Source organism: Dysidea avara, chromosome 7, assembly GCF_963678975.1.
Source record: "Dysidea avara chromosome 7, odDysAvar1.4, whole genome shotgun sequence".
In the NCBI taxonomy this organism is placed as follows: domain Eukaryota; kingdom Metazoa; phylum Porifera; class Demospongiae; order Dictyoceratida; family Dysideidae; genus Dysidea; species Dysidea avara.
This window is the reverse complement of record NC_089278.1, coordinates 5,486,234-5,499,787: the sequence shown is the minus strand read 5'-3', so window position 1 is coordinate 5,499,787 and position 13,554 is coordinate 5,486,234. Positions and strand designations below refer to the sequence as shown.

Below are 13,554 nucleotides of genomic sequence, written 5' to 3'. Positions count from 1 at the left end.
GCACCCCCAGCAAATACGGCAGCAGGGGATTTCAGTGCCAGACAAAGCCATACAACAAATGCCAGTACCCCAACAATCAACAGCAACAAAACTACCAGCCTCCCAATTATTACAACTCCGGCTAACCACCCTGGAAAGCCAGACAGTAATAGCCCCAGCGGAGAAACTACAATTCTGCTTGCCAGCCTGGAACCAGATCACCTCAGATCCCTTGAAATGATGGTTCTCTATGAAGCGATATTTAGGGGTTTCAAGTTGGTTACAGGACGTAGTGACCCGTCTTTCTTCTGAATCACAAAGAGCTTGCTGGTGAACTGGTCCATACATGGTTGAACCTCTACTATGGCCTGCTTCCCTTGCAGAGCCTGAATTTCTGCCAGCTGTTCCTCCTGGGAACTTGCCTTTGATGGCACTGAGCAAATCTGGAAGGATGCCTATACCAGCTCCAGCTGGTAACCTTTCACCACTTCCAGTACCCAGATGGAAGGGATAGGTAAAGTCAAGGAGTTGTTGTGGAAAATGGATTGGATGTGTACGGTGGACCTAAAAGATGCCTATCTTTCGGTTCCCATCGCAAGGAAGCACAGGAAATTTCTGAGGTTCGTGTGGGAGGAAACCACATTCAAGTTCACCTGTCTGCCATTTGGTCTGTGCAGTGTGCCAAGAATTTTCACAAAGCTGCTGAGGCCAGTCATGGCTTACCTGCGCTTTCAAGGATTGCGAACGGTCATCTACCTGGACGATATCCTCATACTGGCCGAGAACAGAGACACCCTGTTACACCAGGTGTACTACACAATCCAGCTATTAGAACAATTGGGGTTCACTATCAACCTTCCAAAGTCCACACTAGAGCCAACCCGCCATACTGTTTATCTTGGACTTCTGATCGACTCGGCAGCCATGAAACTTCGCCTGCCAGAGGAGAAGGTTCAACTTATTACCAACAACTGCTCCCAGGTACTGTCAAAGGAGGTCACCACAGCACAAGTGTTGGCCGCAGTGATTGGCAGAATGTCAGCAGCCCGCCTAGCAGTGTTACCTACACCCCTTCACCTCCGGCGCCTTCAACACCAACTGATCCAGACACTGAAAGTTTCAGATTCCTTCAAGTCACCAGTGACACCGAACCAAGACTCCCAGGACAAACTGATGTGATGGATTCACTTACTGCATTGCTGGAACAGATTGGACATCTCTACTCCCCCTCCAGACCTGATAATACAGTCCGATGCCTCACTGAAAGGATGGGAGGCCGTGTGCAATGGGACTCAAACGGGAGGTCACTGGACGGTGCAAGAGAAGAAGTTACACACAAACTGCCTAGAGCTACTAGCAGGATCGTTTGCAATCAAGGCATTCACGAAACATCAGAGCAACATCCAAGTCCTCCTGAAAATGGAAAACCGTTGTGCAGTAGCATACGTAAACAGGATGGGGGAACACATTCCCTGAATTTGTCCCTCCAAGCCTGTCACCTGTGGTAGTGGTGTCTCCAATCCTAATAGCCAAGCACCTACCAAGTACCCTGAATACCACAGCAGATCTAGAATCAAGATATCAGCAGAGTGGATGCTCCACAAGGAGGTATTCCAGAGAGTACAATGCATTCTGGGCCCTTACCAAGTGGACCTATTTGCAACCAGGCTCAACCAGAGTTCATCAGTTGGAAACCAGACCCATTTGCACAAGGGACATATGCCCTTCAAGTGGATTGGAAGACACTGAAAGGATATGCCTTCCCCCTTTTGCTTGATAGGGAGATGCTTACAGAAGATTTGCTTGGAAGAGTGCACCATCACACTGGTGGTTCCATGGTGGCATTCCCAGGCCTGGTTTCCGACTCTGATTAAGAACCTAGTGGAGCCTCCTCTGCTTCTCCCAAGACGCAGAGACCTTCTAAAGGACCCGCTCAATCAATTCCACCCACTGGTGGAACAAGGACACCTACAACTAGTTGCTTGCAGAGTATCAGGAAGCTCCATGCAGCAGCAGGAGTTTCAAAGGAAGCTTCAGACCTCCTGCTGGCAAGTTGGAGCAAGGGGACAAACACCACTTACCAGTCTGGATGGGCAAAGTGGAGCTTTTGGTGTAGTGAATGGGAATTGGATCCCATTTCATGCGGAATCCAATCATTTCCTTGCAGATCTTTATGAACAAGGCTTGCAATATCATACGATTAACACCATCAGGTCCGCAGTCTCCATGACCCACAACACCATCGGGAACACTCCAATCGGTCAGCACCCCCAGCTGATGAAAGGCATTTACAACTCAAGACCACCAGAACCTTGATACTCAACCACATGGGACGTGACAACAGTGTTGATTTGGCTGAAGGGGCAAGGGAGTAATGAAGAAATGTCCTTAAAGGATTTGTCAGGGAAGCTAGCCTTGTTGATGGCACTAGTTAGCGCCAACAAAACATCTGAACTACATGCATTGGATTTGCGGTTTAAGTCCTACACTCCAGTAGGAGTGCTATTCAAACTGGCCTAGAGCTCTTACTAAGAAGAGGAAAATTGGTACCCGCTCAAGGACTGTTTCTTTGCATCTTTTCCCCAGGATAGCCATCTCTGCGTGGTGCAGTGCCTCCGTAAGTATGAAGAGTCTATGAGGAAATATAGAGACATACAGGCAAACAAGCCTGCACTGCTGTTCCTTTCCTACGTGGAACCCACAAGCTAGTGACTTCTCAGAGAATAGCTCACTGGAATAAGGACTCTGAAGAAGGCAGGTGTTGATACAAACAAATTTACAGCTTACTCAGTGTGAGGAGCATCAGCTTCAGCAGCTGTGGGGAGAGGACTTCACATTTCAGATGTTCTCAAGATGGCAGACTGGAGCAGGGAGTCAACGTTCAGATGATTCTACTACCGATTGTCAGCTACACCTAAGATGGTTTATGCCCAGAAGGTGCTTAGTAGTTCAGATAACCAAGATGGACTAGGACGTTGATCCCTGAACAAATTGCTGTACATAAGAATACTTGTAATGTATTAGCCTGTCAGTAAAGCTATGTAGTGCTTTCTCAGAGAGAGTACAGATGGAGCTAATAAAAATAGAAACTGTAGGATGACACTGTAGTCAACCTGAAACCTATAGAGAGCAATTTCAAGTTGAAGCAATTGGTTAACATTGCATGTTACTACTGCCCAAACAGGATTAAATGGAAACAGATGGAGAACTCAAACTTAGTACTACTGTTTATATGAATTCTTTACTTTATTAGTCTGTATGCATAATTTATGCACTATTTATAATGAATATTGCATTTGGTAATGACAGGGTTAATTAAGGTACTTAAAGGTAAGTATCATAATGTTGGGAATCAGTACTATTGTTTAGAAGGGTAATGATCAATTTTCCAGCTACTCGTTGGACATATCAAAGATGGTACTAGTTTGTGAGCTTAATGGGCTTTAAAATCTACCAGTGTTACATGCAGCGGATCTCATGAAATATAATTGATGATTTGACAAGGGCCCAAAGAGCCTGACGTTAAATCGTAATTATATGAGTGAGATGAGCAAATGTAACACTGCCCAAGGCCCACCCTCCCAGTACATATTACATTGCTCATCTCTTACAGAAGTGCCTTCCAAGTAGCAGGAACACTTGGGAGATGGCAGCAAAAGTAAAGTGGGATCCGGAGCAAGCAGCACCCCCCTATGGGCAGCCATGAACACTGGTATTTCCTTCATTCAAGCACAATTACAGCAAGTTAGTAGCTCTGTTACAACGCATACAATTAGAGAAAGTTTGCCATATGTACGGCTTACAATTGCTCATCTCACTCATATAATTATGATTTAACGTCAGGCCCTTTGGGCCCTCGTCAAATCATCAGCTTGTTCATGTCAAAGACTATTTTTTTGCAGTGCAAATTCCATGTGGTTTGCACAGCCTTGGCTGTTTTAATATAATCTATTGGCTATTGAATTTCTTTGTTTTGCTAGCATTCATATTTTTCATGCAGGGAATGTTTAATAATTTGAGCTTTTAATATTTGTGTGAACACACCAGTAATTCAATACATGAGCAAAGTAAGCAATTGTCCATGTGGATGCATTACTTAGTTCCTCCATTTATACCATAACATGCAAGCTACACGCCACTTGTTTGTTTGTATACACGCCATAATGAAGAACTGGCCTAACGTTTTACCACAAATTGATTGAGCACATATAGGTAAAATCTCTGGTACCTGTTTATCATGTAGGTAACAAATAACCAGTTACTACACACACACACACACACACACACACACACACACACACACACACACACACACACACACACACACACACAAAAAAACTGGCCAAGCTTTATTTAATTTACCTTAGCATTTAGTTGAACACTTTGTGGTGCCAAAGTTTTCTTAATGCAAAGAAGCAGCAAAGCATCATCTGATATTAACATCGCTTTTGAATGAGGTCTCCAACTGCTATCATTTGTTTTCCACAGGATGTTGAAGGCCACAAGGTTTTAGTTGCATTCCATTGCAAACCACAGCACACAAAGTTTAAGTTGTAGAATGTGTGTTGGAATCCTGCAGGTGGCATGTCTTTTTGTTTTTTTGCTTTAGCCAACCTTTTTGTGTACAGAAACTTGAAGTCTTTTAGTTTTGTAGTATTGTGGTATACTATAATTACTTAATATAGGGACTTAGGGGAATATATAGAACATTAGTAGGTAGGCTGGCCAATCAAATGCATATCTGTCTATGTGTGTTTGTCCTGTGTGCTCTATTGGAGTGCAGTTTTTGATGTTTAAGCTTAGCACTTTGTTTGGCACAAAAAAGCCGCATTGATGCATGCAGTGGTTGGAAAGATAAACTTCTGATGTCAAAGAATTGTAGACAGACAGACAGACAGACAGACAGAGACAGATGGTTTTCAGCTTTATACTGACACAAGTATATGACTGAAGTAGGAATTAAACTGCACAAAAACAGCCAAGCTGTGAAAAGGGTGTGGCCTTAAAAAGCCTGAGTGAAAAAAGTTGTGAAATCAAAGGTGGTGGCCAACAAATGGCTGCAATGATGTTAATACCAATAAATTTAACAATGCACACAGCCATTATTAGCATTAACATCACTGCAGCCATTTGTTACCTTTGATTTCACAACTTTTTTCACCCAGGCTTCACAGCTTGGCTGTTTTTGTGTGGATATCACTTCTTTTTGTAATTGCAAGTTCTAAAGCCAGCCTATATGGTTGGCCTTGATAATTTATTACAGGAATCGTCAAAGACTGCATGGCAATATGAAGAACCGAATTTTGATGGTGTGTATACCCTAATGATAGCTGGGCAGATTTGAACTCAAATTAGGAATGGGAAATGCCCTACACTGAGGAAGCTTCCACAGCAGAAATGGTTAATTGTACTGTTCAAGCACTATGGAGCTATGAATACATGAAAACCTTTTTAGATTTTTTTATCATTCCTGGGGTTACCAGCACCCCTTGCCACCACCCCCAACACTAAAGATGTTAAAAGTGCTACACAAAAATTGAAGATCAAATTTCAATCAATGAGCTGGAGCCACCTGATCCTCAGCTAGTGCAAGGTCAAGTGCTCCTAGTGAAAGTGGACAGCCCTGTGTGATCTAGCTCCTCTCAAACACATAACAGAGGAGTGTAACCATGACACCATAGAACTATATGATAACTCCTTCTGAAAAGAGACAAGGAAAGCAAGTCTTTTGTAAAATACAGCAGCAGCAGCATGACTCATACCACCCGTTAATGTTGAAAATACAAGTTACAAGTGAGATTAAAAAACCATCTCCCCCCCCATACATTGTTCATACTTCTGTTGTTTCTCACGTTCAAAACATCGATAAAGTGAGGATACTTGGGTACCACGATATGAAGGTGCATTTGGATTAAACACTTTGACATCAAAAAATTCCTTCTGATGTTCACCTCCCCTGAATCCTGAAGCAGAACATCTACACGAACCCCATCCTCATAATTAGCTGTTGCATATCAAAGGGTCTCACCTGTAAGAGGCTGCAACGGATACATGAAAACGAAATTTTCTGGTTTAGTAAAATGAGTATGTCGCCCACCCACACTGACTGTACTTGGCTGCATGATAGACTATTTTCATAATTTTTATAGTACTTTAATAGAACACACATTTTTTCTGAGCACTTCAATGCAATGCATATAGAACATAGAATTTCCCTACAAGTTATCATTCTAGTGTACTAAACCAGAACTTTCATTCAAAAAGGTAGAAATTGAGTGAGGTAAGCAACTGACAGCAGTGCCAGAGTGGTAAAGGCTTGGGTGTATAGGTGTGGAGGTCCCTGGTTCGAACCCCGAAGAAATTTTCCGACATTTTTTTTGTGCAACTTTTTTTACTTCTCAGTGACTGCTCTATTAGAGTATCTCAATCGCGCTTTTGTCACATATTTGGTTTTGCTTTATATCTACTTAGCTAATACTCTCAGTACTTTCAAACCACAAAAGGTTTGCACTATGATAGTAGCTTCATGTACAAACTGATTTTCAAGTTATTCCATCAAGTGAATTACCCTGCAGGTGTGACAACAAATCGCTTTTGAAAGTTTCAAAATCATGCATAATTCCATTATTCTTAGTTCGATCTGTATGAAAATTGGGCTGCAAATGTGCTGCATTATGCTTTTACTACCCTAAAAATTTGAAGTCAATCAACTAAAGCATGCACAAGGTATTGCAATTTTTCCAAAGTGTGTGAAAAGAAAATTTACGCAAGAAGATTAAGAAGAAAAATACGAAGAAAACAAACAAATTTGGAAGAGGAGGTGTCCTACCCCATGGGAGTTTTCGCAGCAAAACTATTTAATTTCTGTTCAGACACTATTGAGCTACGAATGCGTGAAAACAGCATTTTCTTGGTTCCTGTAAAATACACACTTGTCTGTCACGCGTCCGCACTAGCTGTACTTGGCTGCACGACATACTGTCGTGTGTCCTGTTGCACACTTGCAGGTGTAGGTAACCTCCAGCCTTGGTTTGTTGCTGTTTTATTTCTATGATTCTTATTCTGAATCAATTTAAACTCCTCTGTATAGAACAATTAGAAATTTTATACATATAGTACAGATTACAAAAAAATAAATAAATAAAAATGCAGTGCAGGAACAAGGATATCATTACCTGGCCTGCAAAAAAAAGCAGGGATTACAGGTCAGGTGATGTTCCAGCACTTTTTATTGTGATGACCTCTAACACCCCATTCACACCACCGGGTACAACACAGCACAGCTCAAAATAAATTGCAGTGTGGATCAATCAAGCTATACCGAACCAAGCCCAGCGCAGCACAACAAAGTGAGATGGGCTGGCACAGGTTGGGCCAGGCTAGGATACAATGTGAACGCATTCCAGGCTGGCTAACTCTGGTTGACAACAATAATTTGCTTCTGTTAGCCACATGGTGAGTATATTCTACATTCTAAAGGTATCCTACAAGCATGCATGGCTGCGACATGTACATGTTGCAAGATAAGACATGTACATGCTGCAAGATGCACCATGCCTCCAATAGACTCCAAACACGTTTTGTTCTACTGACACTAGCAAAAAGGAGCTATAATACAGTGACTATAACATCGTACAGACTAGTCTTCATGTTGTCGCTACAATTTTCAGTAGTTTTATTAAGTGCCTATCACACTACTGCTCAACAAGCAGGCCAGGGATTGCGTGTGCCAAATAATAATGAGCTGTAACAAGCGTACAATGTACAATAATATTGTTTAGTGAACAAGGGCTGACTTGAGTTTAATAACCCAGACAAAATGTGACCCGGTTTATCCGTATGATTCAACCGTTTCAATGCTGTCACCCAACCCAGCATGGTCATGTCTTACTGACATGTGTGCCTGTTATAATGATCTGGATACAAATATAAGAAAAATTGAGAATTTTAAGTTTAATTAAGGATCAAAAGTAGTGAAACAAGTCACCTACACCTGAAGAGCGTGAATAGGACTATAGGTTACTCACCTATTTAAATTTAGTTGCCCTCTCTGTGTTATTCGGTGTTCTGCTCAATGGCTAAAACGTGGTAGGTAGAAATATGCATCCATGTATTGCCCAAGCGATTGTTTTAGTGATCATTCATCGCTTAATAACTGTCAAATAGTCGAAACTTAGCAACAACACTGTTCTTACATAGCTTTTTATTTCCAACGAATTAAAGTTAACTGTTCCTAAATCCATATTTATAGAACTTTGCGTGGGCGAGATCAAAGGAAAAAGTGTACTTTAAATTTCATAAAGTACACTCTCAGCCAGCCAGCTGCTTCATCGACCACAAAGAGTGCTTTATTGCACCGCAAAGAGTGCTTTATTGGTTCAATAAAGCACTCTTTGCGGTGCAATAAAGCAGTTCAATAAAGCACTCTTTGCGGTGCAATAAAGCACTCTTTGTGGTGCAATAAAGCACTCTTTGCGGTGCAATAAAGCACTCTTTGCGGTGCAATAAAGCACTCTTTGCGGTGCAATAAAGCACTCTTTGTGGGCAATAAAGCACAGTTGCCCTCGTGCCATAGTGTAGGCTAATAGCCTACGGGGCTCGTGCCAGTACGACTAATCACCCAAGCCGGTGAAGGCTGATAGCCTCGCCGTGCTGAGTGATCAATCACCCCAGCCAATATGAGTTCTACCACTGGATTGCTTTTATAGACATACCTAAATGCTTTGATGATGGGTGGGAGAAGGTAACGTTACTGTTACGTTTGTTAATGCAAACGGACAAGTCCTGGAGATATCACGGAAATACTTCACCATATAACTCACAATAGAATCGATTGTGGGTTGCGAGCAAAACCTGCCAAAAGACGCAATGAACGTCTACCATGCCAAACTATGGTGAACTACGCGCGAGTTACTTTGTTAAACTGGTTTGTGTGTGTTCGGGCTGCTAATAGTTCGTGCAATGCATGTTAATTACGAGTTCTAGTGTATGGTGAAGCTACACGAGTAGAAAGTTCCATAAATCATTTAATTCGCCGAGTGCTTTATTAGCATTGAGGCCAAGCACCGAGTACTTTATTTTTCATATAGCACGAGCAAGGCTATGCTTTAAATGATTTATGGAACTTTCTACTCGTGTAGCTTCACCATACACTAGAACTCGTAATTGCACTCGCAGCTATGCTTTAACATATACATATGGTTGTTGGATCTCGCCAATGCGCCCAAGGTAGAACACTGCATTTATCATTTGATAATGTTGGCAAGTTTCTACAGTAAAATATCTGGGAATATATATTGACCAGCATTTAACATGGCAATGCCACATTGAGTATGTATTATGGGAGAGTTCATGGAAAGTTGTACTCTATTATTTGCCTCAAACCACTTACCTCTGATGTAATGAAGATTTTTATATCAGGCACACATTTTGCCAATAATTAATTACTATGATGTTGTGTGGGTTCCCATTAATAGTGGCTATCTGAAAAGACTAGAGAGAGTTCACTCACATTTTGTATCGTCAATTGACACCACTTGTTAAACTGAGTGTTGCAGATTCCACACTGCTATTCAAATCTATAACATTTTAACTAGAAGGTCACCATCATATTGTGCTGGGTGCAATATTCACTGTCTATATGTTCCTGCTGTACATTTGAACTATGGAAAGAGGAGTTTGTACTATCGTGGCACAGCCATTTGGAACAGCCTATCCACTTTATTAACTGAAGCGGGATCACTATATAGTTTTAAAATGACTTATTTAGCCATGCTTTAAATTTTAAATTTATGTATGTATAAAGCCTAGTCTAACTTGTAAACCCAAACCCATAATTAAACGCTCTGTGTTGCTTAATATAACGAGTCAAAGCGTATCATATCTTTGAACTAGTTGGAAATCAAACAAACTGTGTTCCCATGACATTTCCTGGGCAGTATCAAGATATTGCCTGGCCAACACGCAAGTTAAACCTCTAGCGGCGTCTTTGAATACCCACGCTAAAGTGGTATATATTGCAATATAATATGTAAAAATAGCCTCAATACAGATATTATCTCATGTTTTTATCGCGATAGCAACAATATATCATTATATCACCCAACCCTAGACCATGCACAACTTACAGCCACTGATGTTGTTGCTGTTCAGTGAGATCAACATGAGATACATGAGTGATGATAAACTCATGAAGGACTGACAGTAAACAATTCAGTGGAAATCTCCTCAATGCTAAGTGTAACCTCTTTAGTAAATCACTGCTTAATTGTCCCTTAAAAGCATTATCTACTTGATCAAAAGGATCCTACATACACAATTATAATATGTTACACACAAATTTAGCAAATGAATTGTAATTACTTGGTTAATAAGGGTGAGCTGCCTAGCTTGCTCCACAGACAACACCTCCCACAGTGATAGTGTATTGGCTAGTGTACACTCTTGAATTATCTAGGAAGTATTAGATGTGTTAATAGACACTACAGTTAGCAATATGTTTTCATATACAACTGTATAGTAGTACAATGCATACGGGAGCTTTCCTTTTATTTGCTGTAGGTAGACATGAAGACTATAGCATGACTACTTTTGATAGTCTGTAATAGCTCTAGTTCATCACTTGATAGGTAAACATCATTAATGTAAGTATAAGGAAAAGAATTTTAACTTCGATTAGGGTTCATAGAAAAAAAGTAGGGAATAGTGTTGTTCCAGTTTCCAGTACTGGAACTAACAGTTCCAACCCTTTTTATTCCAGTTCCAGTTTTAGAACTAGAACTATAAAGAAAATTTATCAAGTACTGGAACTAATACTGGAACTGGAATTGGTCGCAACCATACAACTTTTGCCAGAATTTACCTGCTGACAAAAGTACACAATATTATAACTTCATAAAAGCTGTATGTATTACAACCATGTATGCATCAGTGTGCTAAAACACTGCTTAAAACAACTGATTAGCTATAATATTAGAAGAGAATGTCAAATGCAATGCTCACTCAGTCACATTGTTATGTCTGGTTCGTGCAGTGTTTGATAATTAGCTACAGGTCTTTTAGTACCACCCTACAGGGGTGGCGGAGAAGGGGGGGCAAGGGGGGCTCTATCCCCTGTGAAAAATATCAGTAGCTGTGATGGAGAGCCTAGCTCAGTGGCATCAATAATTCAAGATACTCTAATAAAGCAGTCAAGATCGAGATACTCTAATAGAGCAATCACAATATTCTTAGAGAAGCAGTGTAACAATCTACGTATGATAAGGAGTCTAGTTGGTGGAGGGAAACTATTGCCAGTGACCATTTGTTTTCGTTTTCTTACAACTTAGGCCATGACAGATCAACCCACAGCCCCTCCTAAATAAAGGTGTCTCCGCCGCCCTTGCCACCCCATATAGTGTTATAGTTGTTTGTGCAATAATGCTGATAACTACAGTATTAGCTGCATATATGAAACAATTAAAACCTGGCAAGACTAGGATATATAACTTACAAGTGAGTGTCCATAATTCTTTTGGTAATACTTAAGTTATAAAATAAGTGTTGATCTAGAAATTGAAGAATAATTCTAAATGTCATGGTTCCTGAAGTGGAACTAGAACTGTAATTCTAAAGGTTATGGTTCCAGAACTGGAACTGGAACTGTAATTCTAAAGGTTATGGTTCCAGAACTAGAACTGGAACTGTAATTTTAAAGATTATGGTTCCAAAACTGGAACTAGAACTGTAATAACTAGCTGATACTGGAACAACACTAGTAGGGAAACAAGGGAGGTTGCCTACATGCACTTGTAGATATAAAGGATTAAATGTCCACTAGTATATGGCAACTTCCCTTGTTTCCCTAGTTTTTTTTATGATCCCTAATCAAAATTAAAATTCTTAAGTTTTCCTTATACTTGTTTGCTTACTGTTCTGTAACACTATGACTGATGAACCTGCATATACTGTAACAAAAGAAAGGATGGCACCAGAGGTAATGTTTTTGACTGAACTCACACCTCAACTATCAATTACCGACTCAAAAGTGAAGTGGCCATTATGCTGCTATGTTCAGCCCATTTCACAGCATTACAAAAGAAGAAAAGCACCTCCGCAATCAATCCAGTCACCACGGAAAATATGGATGATTCCCATTTACAAACATAGGGAAGCCGTACTGTGGTATGCCAAAAGGCACCTGTCAGGCTGAAGCAATGTCGAACAGTGAACAAATCAAGCATGTAGCCTTAGCAGTTAAGCCAGTTATCGAGTTACGCTTGTCTGAAAGAATCAGGCAGGCAGGCAGGCAGGCAGGCAGGCTGGCAGGCAGGAAGGCAGCTAGTCAGTCAGTAGAAAATTCCATGAAATTCATTGGAAGCATATAGGGTCGTACTGAAGGCACTTTTGTGCTTAGTTATATACTGCCAAGGTGTCAGGATAGTATTGTGAAGCTGGTTTTGGGGTAATATTTTTGGCCAGAGAAACCCAAAACTCCATGATCCCTACTACTGTACTGTATAATAAAACAAGTCATCTTGGTAGCACATTATTTGGACACTTAATTAGTTTGTGCTTATGCAATCAGGGTCTATATTCAGCACCAGCCACCTATATAGTTTATCATACAATTCTTACCTTGGGAAATAACCTACGATTCATTTTCAAAATTTTCTTCGCATAGTCACCCAGTGACATACTGGGATTTCCACCAGCAGATGCAAGAAATCCCAACACTACATCTATCACATCTAACACTTCAGATAATTTCTGTGGTGACCGTAACTCAGCCAATATCATTTTTTGTCGCTCTGTTGTTATTGTCTCCTACAAAATTTAACACAGTCCTATAGCACAATCTAACTAAACAGTGTAAGTTTACTTGTTGAACTTTGGTCCTAACATCATTGAACTTCTCAGCATCATGCGTGTCCTTCCTATAAACAACTCTTGGAGCATTCTCGAACTGAATTAATGGCTTTCCATGAATAAATCTGTCCACAATCTTTTTCTCCAGTGCTGGTAGGTCATATTGTATATCAGTTCCTTTACCAACCTCCAGTGAGTGATGACAGTGGTTCAGTACTACTGGTATTATGTGGGACTCATAGTTGAGCAGATGACAGTCTTGTAGTTGACTCAATGGTATACTGTTCTTCATCAATTCACTGTAAATCAAATATGCTTTCATAATTTGCTAATCACTGGCATTTGATTGGTAGCCAGAAAATAGTTACGGCACACATTTACGTACGAGTGAGCATTATTTAACATGAGAAACCATAGCCCTGCTAATTAAATCTATACACTATGATACACTTTTTTTTCAAGGGTTAAATGTACATATATAGAAATATCAGTTTTTGTACATTACAAATAGCAACTCACTCTTCCCTGTATTTCTCAGACAGTGGATAATGATCATGGTAGTATTTGATGAAGTAGTTATGGGTAACAACCAGAAAATCAACTAATCCTGTGCTACAGATCCCTTCTCCAGTAGTGGTAGGAATTAAATAAGTCAACTTTGTACATTCATTGATGGTAGGCATGGCAGTAATGTACTCTTCTGGAACTCTGAGTCGGCCTAATGATTGA

At 40.5% G+C, this 13,554-nt stretch overlaps 1 protein-coding gene across 1 annotated transcript in view; it reads right to left on the bottom strand.

Annotated features, from left to right (window-relative positions):
* Nucleotides 1–13,554, bottom strand: part of LOC136261922 (E3 ubiquitin-protein ligase rnf213-alpha-like) — a 132,326-nt gene that overhangs the window by 3,347 nt on the left and 115,425 nt on the right. Inside the window, exons 77-81 of the mRNA XM_066056016.1 lie at nt 13,345–13,543; nt 12,839–13,124; nt 12,595–12,783; nt 10,342–10,431; nt 10,107–10,285 (exon numbers count right to left, since the gene is read on the bottom strand). Coding sequence (XP_065912088.1) covers nt 10,107–10,285; nt 10,342–10,431; nt 12,595–12,783; nt 12,839–13,124; nt 13,345–13,543 — 943 coding nt within the window. The remainder of the gene's footprint in view (nt 1–10,106; nt 10,286–10,341; nt 10,432–12,594; nt 12,784–12,838; nt 13,125–13,344; nt 13,544–13,554) is intronic.